General features: G+C 25.6%; 11 protein-coding genes across 11 annotated transcripts; 6 read left to right on the top strand and 5 right to left on the bottom strand. All coding sequences in view use genetic code 6, as the record gives it.

Moving 5' to 3' along the window:
* Window positions 1–344: 344 nt before the first annotated feature.
* SS50377_27609 (Thioredoxin domain-containing protein) lies at window positions 345–902 on the top strand (the record flags this gene model as incomplete). Its single annotated transcript, XM_067911394.1, has 1 exon — window positions 345–902. One exon carries the CDS (start codon window positions 345–347, stop codon window positions 900–902), a length of 558 nt encoding a protein of 185 aa, XP_067762081.1.
* Window positions 903–1,201: 299 nt separating this feature from the next.
* Window positions 1,202–3,160, bottom strand: SS50377_27608 (uncharacterized protein; the record flags this gene model as incomplete). The annotated part of the gene is made up of 1 exon (XM_067911393.1): window positions 1,202–3,160. One exon carries the CDS (start codon window positions 3,158–3,160, stop codon window positions 1,202–1,204), a length of 1,959 nt encoding a protein of 652 aa, XP_067762080.1.
* A 62-nt stretch (window positions 3,161–3,222) lies between these two features.
* SS50377_27607 (uncharacterized protein) lies at window positions 3,223–3,645 on the top strand (the record flags this gene model as incomplete). The annotated part of the gene is made up of 1 exon (XM_067911392.1): window positions 3,223–3,645. The coding sequence occupies one exon, from the start codon at window positions 3,223–3,225 to the stop codon at window positions 3,643–3,645; it is 423 nt and encodes a 140-aa protein (XP_067762079.1).
* Window positions 3,646–3,671: 26 nt separating this feature from the next.
* SS50377_27606 (Dihydrofolate synthase / Folylpolyglutamate synthase) lies at window positions 3,672–4,778 on the bottom strand (the record flags this gene model as incomplete). Its single annotated transcript, XM_067911391.1, has 1 exon — window positions 3,672–4,778. One exon carries the CDS (start codon window positions 4,776–4,778, stop codon window positions 3,672–3,674), a length of 1,107 nt encoding a protein of 368 aa, XP_067762078.1.
* Window positions 4,779–4,839: 61 nt separating this feature from the next.
* SS50377_27605 (uncharacterized protein) lies at window positions 4,840–5,301 on the top strand (the record flags this gene model as incomplete). Its single annotated transcript, XM_067911390.1, has 1 exon — window positions 4,840–5,301. One exon carries the CDS (start codon window positions 4,840–4,842, stop codon window positions 5,299–5,301), a length of 462 nt encoding a protein of 153 aa, XP_067762077.1.
* Window positions 5,302–5,304: 3 nt separating this feature from the next.
* On the bottom strand, window positions 5,305–6,870 carry SS50377_27604 (uncharacterized protein; the record flags this gene model as incomplete). The annotated part of the gene is made up of 1 exon (XM_067911389.1): window positions 5,305–6,870. One exon carries the CDS (start codon window positions 6,868–6,870, stop codon window positions 5,305–5,307), a length of 1,566 nt encoding a protein of 521 aa, XP_067762076.1.
* Window positions 6,871–6,921: 51 nt separating this feature from the next.
* SS50377_27603 (Dynein light chain) lies at window positions 6,922–7,191 on the bottom strand (the record flags this gene model as incomplete). Its single annotated transcript, XM_067911388.1, has 1 exon — window positions 6,922–7,191. One exon carries the CDS (start codon window positions 7,189–7,191, stop codon window positions 6,922–6,924), a length of 270 nt encoding a protein of 89 aa, XP_067762075.1.
* Window positions 7,192–7,255: 64 nt separating this feature from the next.
* Window positions 7,256–7,705, top strand: SS50377_27602 (uncharacterized protein; the record flags this gene model as incomplete). Its single annotated transcript, XM_067911387.1, has 1 exon — window positions 7,256–7,705. One exon carries the CDS (start codon window positions 7,256–7,258, stop codon window positions 7,703–7,705), a length of 450 nt encoding a protein of 149 aa, XP_067762074.1.
* A 37-nt stretch (window positions 7,706–7,742) lies between these two features.
* On the top strand, window positions 7,743–8,276 carry SS50377_27601 (uncharacterized protein; the record flags this gene model as incomplete). The annotated part of the gene is made up of 1 exon (XM_067911386.1): window positions 7,743–8,276. The coding sequence occupies one exon, from the start codon at window positions 7,743–7,745 to the stop codon at window positions 8,274–8,276; it is 534 nt and encodes a 177-aa protein (XP_067762073.1).
* A 294-nt stretch (window positions 8,277–8,570) lies between these two features.
* SS50377_27600 (uncharacterized protein) lies at window positions 8,571–8,939 on the top strand (the record flags this gene model as incomplete). The annotated part of the gene is made up of 1 exon (XM_067911385.1): window positions 8,571–8,939. One exon carries the CDS (start codon window positions 8,571–8,573, stop codon window positions 8,937–8,939), a length of 369 nt encoding a protein of 122 aa, XP_067762072.1.
* Window positions 8,940–11,751: 2,812 nt separating this feature from the next.
* On the bottom strand, window positions 11,752–12,261 carry SS50377_27599 (uncharacterized protein; the record flags this gene model as incomplete). The annotated part of the gene is made up of 1 exon (XM_067911384.1): window positions 11,752–12,261. The coding sequence occupies one exon, from the start codon at window positions 12,259–12,261 to the stop codon at window positions 11,752–11,754; it is 510 nt and encodes a 169-aa protein (XP_067762071.1).
* Window positions 12,262–12,852: the final 591 nt, after the last annotated feature.

Genomic DNA, 12,852 nt, shown 5'->3' with positions numbered 1-12,852 from the left:
TATTAGTATAAACTTTTGTTTACTATTTACAGTATATTTTAATTTATTATTAGTTTAATTTATAAATTACAATACAAACTATTTAATAATTATAGCAACCCATTCTCTTTCTATAAAAATGTTATTATATGGATTTATACTATGTTGTAAATTTATTTCTTCTATATCTTAATCATAAATTTTATCTGCATTAACAAGTTTAAGTTTGTCTTACAATAATATAGATTAATAACTCCTGCATATATTTAGTTTATAAATTATTATATGAATACTGTAAAGGATTTTTAGTATCTATATTATTATATTATATTTAGAATAATTCGATAGGAAAATTTTAACTGAAAATGTCTGACACTGAGTCTGATATAGAAATTTCAAATGATAATGTAAACGATCAATTAGAAGGATATATGCGTGCACGTAGAGAATAACTTAAGCAAGAGTTTAAGAATTAAGAACTAAAGTTCTAAGGTTTTGGTAAATTAGATGAAATTGACGAGACCGTATTTTTAGCAAATGTAACAGCACATGATTACGTTATTGCACATTTTTATTAACCAGAATTTATAACATGCTAAGCAATGAATGTAATTTTAGAGGAGATGGCTTAACAACATTTAGAGTCAAAGTTCATTAAAATCGATGCTCCAGGAGCCGGTTTCTTTGTAAATAAACTTAAAATTAAAACTCTACCTACTATAATTATTTTTAAAAAGGGTAAAATACTTAAAAAATTTATAGGTTTTGAAGAATTCGGTATGGACTAGCCTAGTTATGATTTAGTGTTAAAAGGGTTAGGCACTTATGGGGCTTTAACTCTCTCGCTTTAAGAAGAAAAACAATTTAAAAAATCAGGTGGAACACTTTTTGGGTATGCTGACGAAGAAGGGAGTGATTGGTGATGCTTTGCTATGTTGACTTATAAGTTTGATTATTAATAAATTGCTACACTTTCTTGTATCTAATTTTATAGTAGTGACAACTATAATGATTATTATCTTCAATTGATATGGGTACTTATTTTCTTTAGCTATACAAAATTTCTACTTTTTAATAAAAGATTCGATATTGCTAATAATAGTATATTCCTTGATCTTATATTTACATAAAATGTACTTTTAGAATAAAAAACATGATTAACAATAGTTATTCAATATGCTTAATTTTCACAATCACCAAATCCATATTTAATTTCGATATTTCACTTCATTTTCTTGAAATTCTGTTTTTCTGCTTCAGGTTATCCGCCAAATATTTCGACTCCTTCAAAGTCCCCGAATTCTTCTTCCTCTCCTTCAAATTCTTCTTCATAAACTTAATTTTCTTATTTATTAATTTCATCGTCTTTATAAATTCTATTACAATTTTCATCTAAAATACCTTGTTTCTATAAAGCTTTAATAGCAATTTCTTCATCAGTTTACCTCTTTTTACCACTCTTTTCTTTAGCTTTCACATCTATAATTCGTTTTAAACTAGATAAGTGTACACTATTTATTTCAGAGCCATTACCATAGATACATTCTACTCCTCCATCTATAACGCGCCTAACAAATTATGTTCCAAATGGCTATTCTTTAGCACCATTTTTGAGTTCTGCAATCTAGCAAAATTTATTTTGCGAAAATTACTCACCAAATGTTCTGATCGACGGGTTTAAATGTTGCTTCATCAGTAAAGTTTCAAAAGGAAGTGATTTTTCTGCGTTAGAAATTTTATAAAATGTCTTATAGTTGTAAGTGAGATTTTCGCTAGAAAAAAGATAATTTGGACCTTTTTGAGTTTTCAAATTTTCTTTCTTTCTAAGGTTAAAGTTTTACTAAGCAGAATCTGTGTATAAGGTAATAAGGTTAGAAAGTACTGCTGAGTTTTCAATTCCCAATCCGGCATTAAAAAACTTCTTCCAGATGTTTGCTAAGATCATATTATTAGAGAAAATACCATTTGTTGTAATTTTATGAAGCTTATAAACAGCATTCATGAGGCTAAAAAATTTTGGGGTGATATGCTACATTTCTAATTTGTTTGGAAGAGAAAGTAACAGATTAATGACACTATCAATAATAGAGGTCACTTAATCGTTTTCCATAGAGTAATTAGAGCTTTATAATTACATAGAGAACAGAATTTGGACTAAAAAGTTGACTATGATTGTTCTTGTTTGATAGTTAACTGTGTCAGCGAGAACGCTCAATTTTTTGACAATCAAATCAATTTTTTCAACTTTTCTAAAGTCGCAAATTTTTGATAACTTAGAAAGTGTCAAAAGACTTTGCTAGATAAGCAAATTCTCTACGACACCGGATTTAATTTCTTCGTGCAAAAAATTCATTATAATTCTTGCTGCTTCTAATGACAAAGATTCATCTGATAATTTAAGCTAAAATCCTATAAAAATAATTGCTTAGCGCATAATTTTCTCTGCCATTTTATTTCTATCTTTGAAATAGTAAACAGATTATCTCTAGAATTCCTCAAAAATACACAAAATGACTTATACTAAATTCTTTTCTTTAAATAATTGTTCTAATACCTAAATGGCTTTTCCAGAAATTTCAGGGTCGCCCATTTTTTCAATTATAACTTTAATGCAAGCTTTTTCAAACCCTACAAGACCAGTTAGACCTGCAAGTTACTAAATAGCTAATTTTCTAAAATTTGGGACATTAGATCTGGCACTGGATCTAGCATATTCCAAGAATTTGAGTGCTAGTTTTAAAAATGCGTCTTCAGCATAAATTTAAAGAAGTTCAGTCTCATCAGTTGGATATTTGAAGGTATTCGGCTGAACTTATTTCAGATTTGAGGTGAGTGGGGTGAGTTCTCTTTTCATACCCATTATGGACTAAATTTCAAAATAATATTGAGTTAGTTAAAAGTACGTTCTAGGATTTTTGTCAATTGTATCACTTATTATATTTAAATATTCTTAGAAAGTTAATACATCTTCTCTGATCATAAGTGTCATCTGCGCTATTTTATCTTGCAAAGAGCCCACTAATAGTTTCTGCTCCATTTATATATCAGCTTTTCTATTTTATTATAGAAATAGTTGTTTTCTGGCATCAATTCTTTTTTGAAGTATAACCTGAACCTTTTTGTTGATTTCAGCTAAAGGTAATGCTTCAGTAGAATATTTTATAATTTTTGTTTGAAGCATTGTTTAAAACGGAAAAGGAAATGATTATATTAATATTATATAACTTATTACATATAAATTAAATGGGAAATTAAGCATCTGCTACGACTGGTTTAAGAAATTATAAAGAAGTTGACTAAAATGTTATGAAACTAGAGAATTAGATGTAATAACTTTAAATATAATATAAACTAGAGATTTCTTTCACAGAGCTTATGCTTTTAGTTGGAATAAATTATAAACGACTTAAATTTGAAGAAAAAGATATGAAGTAGCTAGAGAAAAGAATTTCTTAATGCCCTATTGAGAAAGACAAATTTATATTTTCTTTTATTGCTGATGGTAAAAAGAAGATCCCTGTTAATCTCGTAATGAAAACTGCTCTTGTTTTATATAATTTAGAAATAGATCAAATTTATATAACAATGATGTTTGGAGAAACTGAGCTATTATCCTTAGATCAAATAAAGTAAATTTAAAATGCCTATACTACAGGATTTTTCTGAATTAAATATAACTTATTTATTAAAAATCACATTCTATTAAAAAAATCAAGTGCTTTTTCTCCTTAAATAAGCCACTATACTAAGCAAGCTAAATGTGTGCTTCCTAGTACCACTACATCGCCTTATATATTTTTAATTTCTGAATTCTAAATCATCTTCATGTCGACCTCTTAACATATTTAATTCCCAATTTCTTTACTCGTTTCACTTATTAGTAAATTATCTCTATAATCTAAGCTAGAACTAGTGGGTAGATAATAAGCTTCCTAAATATTTAAAATTTAATAAATTTATCTTAGGACACTCCTCCAGTCTCGTGTTTTCCTAGTTTATGAAAATATAAGCTTACACTTTTTACCATTCAGGTTAATTAAAGACTTCTTAACACTTTCAACTGTATGGGCACAATCGATAAAAAAATTATCAATTTAAATATTTCTCCCAGGAAACTATTAAGAAACTTTATTGTATGTTTATATACCTGCTTCAAAAACAGCTCTTCGAGCTAATCGCTCATTTGATCTTTGCCAGTCGTCATCAATTTTTACTCGCTTAATTTTATCTTAAATTTAATAAAAGCGATCCATTCCGAGTAAATCCAGATTTTATGGAACGATAACATGATCTGCATTTTAAAAAATTGCAAGTTTATGAAAAAGAATATCTTAAAGATTATTACCTAATAGATCTTAATGTTCTAACTCTACTGATGTAAGTATACCTATTTTTTACTATGATATGTTTTTAATAAATGTAGTATCCATTAATCCACCAATTCCTACTTCGATAACAGCATTTTTTGGAGTTTATCGTTATAAAAAATTTATAAATGCATGTGTTAAGTTACCAAAAAATGAATAATCTGTTGTAGTAAATAACTATGTAAAATCCGTATCTGAGAGTAAATTGTAATCTCTTATTCTCTCTTTTAGTGAAAAACAGTGTGGTGAGCTAAAAATTGGTGTTTATTTTGGTAATAATTAGTGAACATAATTAGCTGTAGTTGTTTTTCCTTTTGAACCAGTTATATGAAATAAATTATCCACTAATGGTCTTTCTAGAGATAAAACAGGGTGGTTAGATGCATTTTTTGTAATATCTTTTAATAAATTTTTATAGTCCTGGTTAATCATTCTAATGTGTAATATATCATTAATATAATATTATAATAATTAGTTATAAAGTTTTCTAAAAATGAATATCACAGAAAAGCTAATCGAAATTGAAGTTGAAGCTAACCAACTACTTCACCACGTAAAATCAATTGTTTTGCCTTAACCAAACTACAGTAATTTATAAATATTATAACTTCCTTCCCTTCGGTCAATTTTAGAGTTACACTTTTGTAAAATGATCTAGAACTCTTGCAGAGTATTTTTATCCAAAAAACGATACATAGCAATTAAGAAGATTAAAAGCTAACGTTAAATCACACAATTTTACGGGGTATTCTCGACTAATTCTTATATAGATTTCGATGACTTTTACGAGAGAAAGTTGAAACTGCTTGACAGAAACGAAAAAGCTATATGTTATCGAATTTCAAGATTAGTTTTTTCTGGATTTGCTGCATTTAGAGGGGTTTAAATGGAGCGAAAATAAGGAGCGAAAATAATAAAGTCATCGCATGAAGACCTTAGCGACAGCGAGTGGTGATCATCATTAGTTTAAAAAGTCTTGGTAGCTTATTGGTTAAATCTAATCAAAAGTTTCAGGTTTAATTTCAGTAAATACTGTTGGAGGCAGCTCAATTTTAAGGTTTCCAAGAAATTCGCTATTTTTATAAAGAGAAAAGGTTTAAGATGTTTTTACTTGTAATGGAATATCTTTTGAAATATCAAATTATGCAAATTAGTTGAATAGTATTTTTTATTTTGGTTCGTTAGGGAGTGAATTGATATTTAAAGTTGATAATTCTTGGCTATCAATTTATTTAACATTTGGTGGATATATTAATTAACTAGGAGCATTTAGTTAATTTATTAGCTATTAATTATTAACTAAAGTCTAATTTTATAGTTTTTACTCAATTTACGAGTCAATAGGATTTGGTGTTTCTTAAATACACCCGTTATTTTGGAAATGCTATTTTTATTTTTTAACGATGAATATATTATCTGATGAATCGTTGTTAGATTATACAAATAGTTCATTACTATTATTTTCTTAAATAGATAAAGATTAAATTTCGTTTGACTTGTTTTATGTAATATTAATCTGGTTAATATTTTAGCCTTATGATGCTCTCTTGATACACTCAAATATATTAGAATTACTATCTGATTCTGTATCAGAAAATTATATTATATATTTTTACTGATTTTTATTTTTACTTAGGTTTTCAGTGATCTAATTTGAATTATCTTAATCTAATATTGTTAACTAGCTTTAAGCTACTGTTTTTTCTTATATAAAACCTTATAATATAGTTGTATCACAAAAATATATTGATAAGAAGAAAATATGCTGAGGAACTATAATATAAGTGCTAAGATTTTCATCGTCTAACGAAATATCACATCCAGTATCATTACTACCAAATTCTTTTGAAAATCTACCTTTTATTTAGAATTCACCGTATAACTATGATCTATTAAGTAAGAATAAAACAAGTGGGGTGCTAAATCGTAGATCAGACATAGGAATATTATTATCCTATAAAAATTAGACGATTTAGGAATAATTAGGAAGCGTATCAATTAAATCTAAATAATAATCTTTTAATGGTGGAATAGTTATTTTAAAATTTTGATGAATATCAATAGGTTTGTCATATTAATAAAATGGTTTAAGTAAAACGATCTATGTTAGTGTAGTTTACTTCAGTATTTACAACTAATATTCTGAGAAATTAATAAATTTATCATAATAAACTTTAATTAACTTTGGAAACTAATGTTTTAGTAACATAATAGAAGGGTCTTAGAATATTATCTCTAAAATATCATAATTCTTTAATGTTAATTTTCCTGTCTCTTAAATATTAAAAGGTACATTTTTACTAATTAAAATTTTATTATAATAAGTATCATTAGTACCTGACACTAAAACTTAAACTTAACTATCAGACAAATAAGTAACTATACAATGTTTAGATGAAACTTCTTTTTTGCATATTAATAAAGTATTATTTATAAATTGACCATGATTTGAATCTAAATTAGTTCTTGCTACTTAGAATGGTGACTATGGCACTACAATCTGATTTCCAATTTTTATATACATTCTGTTGACTAAATATATGCATATTAATATATAATAATATATATGATAGTATCACAAAACACCAGCTTTATAAATCAATACGTTAAGCTCTCCAATTTTGCATGTATAGAATGCTTTTGCTTCATGTGTTACAGTTGAACCAAACGATTTCCCAACTATAACATGCCATGAAGGATAGTAAGTGTTATCTAAGTAAGTTTTAATAGTATTGACTAAGTCGGATTCAGATTGTTATTTATCAGTTTCTTCTAATAATTTTGCTGTGATAGCTGCTTTAATTTCTTCTTTAATATCAGCCACAATATTTGTTGGTTTAGGCATTGCGGAATGTGGAAAATTATCTAATAATTTATCACAATAATATATATTAAAAATTATTTATTGAATGAGTGACTTTAGATACACTAGTAAAAATAGGAAAGTTTCTGAACGGCCTCTGCTGGAAACAAACACAAGAGATGCATATATGTCTTTGGAATATAGAGAACTATTGAAATTAAAAGATATGAAGCAAGCTTAAGCGTCAAAAATTTCAAACAAGAATGCTACTACTTCTACCTACTTCAGATCACTGCATAGAGATGGAGAGATAGCATAGCTAAGAAAATAATGTTAAACTGAATATATTTCCTATCAAAAGCAATATGATTTTACTAAAAATGATATTAATAATGTTATAAATAGATTAAAAGGTAAAAATGGTACTTTCACCTTTTCTCCTACAAAAGAGTATAGAAAAAAACTTTACAGCTAGCAAAGTTCTCCATTTATTACCACATCTGTAGATTAGCTTACTGGCACACGAATTGTAATTACTAGATAAACTTAATAGTGAATGTATAATAATATAGTATATATACAAACTCTCTAAAATGATTAATTTACCAACATCACCAGATAAGGCATATCTAGCACATTTTATAGAGCATCTAGCATTTTCTCAAAATTTTAATCGTACTTAATTATTTTAAGGCAACCAAATTGTTGCCCATACATCTCCTTTTAGTCTAAAAATTACTTCCGATATGTTCTAGAACAAAATTTTAAGTAATATATATAATTTCTCATATTTTGATTATATACTTGAACTTCCATAGATAAAATTTGAAATGAGTCAATTAACACCTACGTAACTAGCTTAAGAACGAAATTTATAACAGGCTATTGGGGGACATGACATAGCATTTCCAAGTAAGTTCTAATTGTTAAAAAATTATTTATTTACAGTAGAAAAACCTTCTTATAAATAATTTTCTTATTCTGTAAAAGCTAAAGGGACAGGTAATTATGTTGTTGGTAAATTTGACTAAAGTACAGGATATTAAGTTTACGATTAATTATTTTACCAATAAATTAAAGAAGGCAATAATTTTGATTTGAAAGAGAGCTTTATTACAGAGATTTGATCATTTTGTTTAATGTAACTGTTTAATAAGGATTAGTTTTTATTAAATCTAAACTTGTTAATATTATGGTTATCTCTAAGATATATTATATATTTAAAAATAACTTTTAGTAATTTATTGTACTTCACAAAATCGAGTTAACAAATCTTTTCACCATAAATCTTTTTCAATTTAGTTAAAAAGCAGTAGATGTTAATTAGATATTTACTAGGAGTATATTACTATTATTTGAGCAAATTGATTCTCCTAATAATATAATATTATTTTTAATATAATTACTGGAATTGCAAATAAATGACTACCTAAAATGAGAATGTTGAACAGATAAACACCGAGACTGTTTAATATACTAAATCATAATAAAAGAGCAGTAATAGCTTGAAGAGAATTCTGAAGAAGGCTACTAACTCATCTAAGATAGGACATATAGATATGTCTAAAGTTAAATCTAAGTATCTGAATGATACACAATCAACTAATTTGCGTCGAGAGAATATTAAATTATTGTATCAAAGAGATTAACTATTTAACAAGTACGTGATAATTAGAATCAAACAGTAAGAATTATTAAAGCAAAAAATTGATTGGAGTATAGAAATAACTAACCGAAAAGAGTAGTTAACCGTGTGTGTTGTTCAAGTTTTGTAACATTCAATGAAATGAATAAACGTATGGTTACTACATCTTAGTTTATTAGTTATGATATTAGCAATATAATGATGACTAATTACATTATAATTTATAAGTTAAAATATTAAAAACTTTACTATATTATTAATAATATTAAATTATAAATTATTTTATGCTAATTTATATCATATTTAATATTTTTAGTTAACTTATAAAACTTTAACAGATAAAAATTATTTGAACGCAAATTGATTTCTAATAAGTATCATGTTTGCATACAATTAATGATATTAAATTATAGTAAGAAATAAAATCAAAAAATAGTAATGATTTAAAAATATGATAATTATTAAAGTATAGTATATTATTATATAGTATATTCTGTATAAATAAAAATGTATAAGATAAACTAAATTGATAGTGATTCACCAACAACATTCACGTGTATAAATTTTATTAATACTGACGGGGTATTTAACTATTTTAATGCAATATCTGAGAAACCATATATATTATGGAAACTTAAATTCGATTTTGATATGAAAATATTGATTGAATAAGATTTAGTCAAATAGTTTGATTGTGCACTATCCGTATGTCTGGTTAAAAATTATATAATTACTATATAAGATAAATGTATTACAATTATGAAAGATAGTAAGGAGACAAGTATTAGTATTTAGGTATTAAAATATGATGTTTAATTTATTTAAAAGAAAATAATAGTATAAAAATAAATATAAGTTAATAAAAATGGTAGGATTTCTAGTCTAACTCTTTAAAAAGAAGTATGCTAAAATTTTATATAATTTACCTATATTCAAGAAATAAACTAGTCATCATTTATTAAAACTATATTCATTAATGAAGACTTGTTCATAGCTTAAAATCATGAGGAATACTCAGTTTAATTTTATTGTTAATAGGTCATGATTATTCAAGATAATATTCTACTTATTTCAAAATGCAATGATATTTATTTTTTAGCAGACTCTAAATTTAGTAAAACAAGTATTAAATCTTCCAATTTAGTTAAGAATTACAATAATGTATATTTAATTTAAGGCAAAAACATTCTAAATTTTCCTCTGAATAGTGAGTTCTCTGATATTTCAGATCAGCTTGTTAAAGATATTGATAAATATTTATTTCAGGTTAAATTTTAAAATGACTATAACAAAGTTAATGGTATTTCAATATAACTTACTGAATAAAATACAGAATAATATAATTGTTTATCTATTAGTAATAGTTAATTATCACGTATATAGATTAATAACAAAACAATATGTAAATCGAACGATGTTAGTATACCTCAGTCTTTAGTTTATATGTTAAATGATCTGAGCATTATATCTAATGATTTAGAATCTATTGAAGTTAATATTTACAATAACTTATAGTTATTTCAGGTTTAAAAAATACAGTTATAAAATATATCAAGTATTCATTTCTTTAATGATTTCCAGATCGTCTCATAAAAATAAAGGCTTTATTTACTGTCTAAACCATCACCTGATATATTAGTTTAATCTTTGATTAATTAAAATTAATTTTAAGCAGCATTTATTATGTCATAATAAAATATTTAGAATCTATTATGTATATAGACAGCTGGATTGTGTTATGCTCATTAACTATTTACAGATAAAAACATTACAAAAGGGTTTTAAGTTTTGTAAAAAGTTGATATTTTAACTAGCTTTTACTATTTTTAGACTATATTATAAGTTACTATTTCAGAAAAAACATTAATAGGATCATAATTATTTACTGACGAGTTTTTATTATAAAATGATAACTTTATAGATCAGTTAGTTTAATTATTTATCAAAGTATATACCAGTGGAAGTCTATAAGTTAATACGTATATGAGTTAAGTAATGTTATTATTCAGCTAAAATATATAAGCTTTCGAGTTTATGAAATAGATGATATAGTAAAATACGTTTGTATTAGATAGTACATTTGCATTAAGTCATGTGAATATTTTTACCAAAGAGATTATTCTCTATATTGGAAAATATTTAGAATTCGTCTAAATATTTTAGTTAATTGAATGCAAGTAGTGTAAATAGGCTCTTATCGAAGTTTCTGGCCTAGGGGATAAAGAATAAGATATAGATGAAAATATAATATGCATTTATAAGGATTATTTTAAACATTGTTCATTTGAAAATATATTGCATCCTTTTTAAACTATTATAAGTAAATTCAGACACTAGTTGTCCATTGATTTAGTTAATTATAATTAGTTTTCGGAATAGTAACAGGTATAGCTTTTTGAAGCAGCAATATCCACTAAAAATTATAATTCATCGAACATAGACGTAATGGTAATATTATTATTTAAATAATATTTAAAATCGCCTATAAAGTTTTCAGATGAAGAAATATCAAATTAAATTGTTAATTCTATGTCATCTTAAAATACTTATTTTAAGTTATTCTAAATTATTCCCTTAATATAATCTTGTCACGAACAGTTATTACTTCTTATAAATTATAATACTGATGTGTTACTAAGTGCGTATTTAATATTTTTTCATACTAAAGATTATGGTAGACTACTTAGTCTTAATTAAATATAACTCGCATTATTTTTAACCACTAGCGAAGAGTTATTTTAGAATCTTCTAAAAGCAGTTATTGTAATATAAAATGATGTAATGTTATAATAAATACTAAAATTTTAATAATCACACTATCCAAGTTTTAATACAACTACTATCTTAAATTAATTCTCCTTATTTTAAGTGAGAAAAATCCTAGAGGTAGAGCGCAATGAAGCTAGATACAAACATTACGAATTGCAGATTACTACTTTCTTAACAAACTTATTGGCTCACTTAGAATGAATTTTTTTATTCAGCTCATTTATTTTTTCATCAATTTTTTACAACTTTTAAAAGTAAATTTTCTCCTGTAAAACTAGATCAAACCTCTACAGAAATTATATAAATACATTATTCACCACTGAAATTTGCTTATCAATTAATGCCTTTTGTTCAAATTTATCTGGAAGTTAAGATACCAGTGCATCTATTTAACACATGAAGTTTTGTTGATCCGCCGATTACTTATCCACATAAACTTGAATATAATGACCTTATGACATTCCAATAGTCTTTAAAAATGTGTTTTGACAATTTATAGCCAACAATTTAGCAGTTGCCCTTTATTAAATACGTAACAGAGTACAAATAGAATTGTTGATTTAACTGATCTGATTAGCATTTAAAGTGCGAACTTGGATAGGTTATATTTATGTATATGTGTGTACTTGGGTTGAAATAAGTGATTTTTTGGCGCATCGCTTTCTACAGAATAGGAAGTCCAATATAATTTTAAGCATTTTTGGATTTTTGAAAATATATAAGTATATATATTAATATTTAATTCATTATTTTATGATTTCCTCAGTTTTTATATTACTAATTATTTTTGGCTATCTGTGAATGAATCGATTACTAGGATACTCAAACGATGTCTCTGGTCTAAAAGGGTCAAAGTCAATTTGCTTTCTTTTCACATAACAGCAGGGATTTAGTCGTCCCAGGGCTGTTACTTTATTCAAGTATTCATTCTATGATGACTATGACAACTTTGTTGAACTACTTCTAAATTTTATAATTTTGGAGTCTTATGAGTCTCTTAAACTTTTCTATGTTTAAATCATTGAATAACAGAAATTACTATGATACTTTGAATTATTTAAATCTATCAACTATTTAATCCTACTTTAAGCAGGATTAGGCTTAATTTCAATTTTAGGTAGATAGCTTTTAAATTACTTTCCTTCATACTTTGGAGGATCTAATTAACAAGAAAAACGTCTCATTAAATAAATCTGAAGTAATTAGATATATAATTGAATAATTAAGAAAATGTTGCCTAAACTTCCAAAAAAGTTAAGCAAAATTTCAGCATTTTCATAAGTTTCCTT

The sequence above is a fragment of the Spironucleus salmonicida genome, chromosome 7, assembly GCF_000497125.1.
Source record: "Spironucleus salmonicida strain ATCC 50377 chromosome 7, whole genome shotgun sequence".
Classification (NCBI taxonomy): Eukaryota; Fornicata; order Diplomonadida; family Hexamitidae; genus Spironucleus; species Spironucleus salmonicida.
The sequence above is the reverse complement of the archived record's forward strand: the minus strand, read 5'-3'. Positions and strand labels throughout refer to the sequence as shown.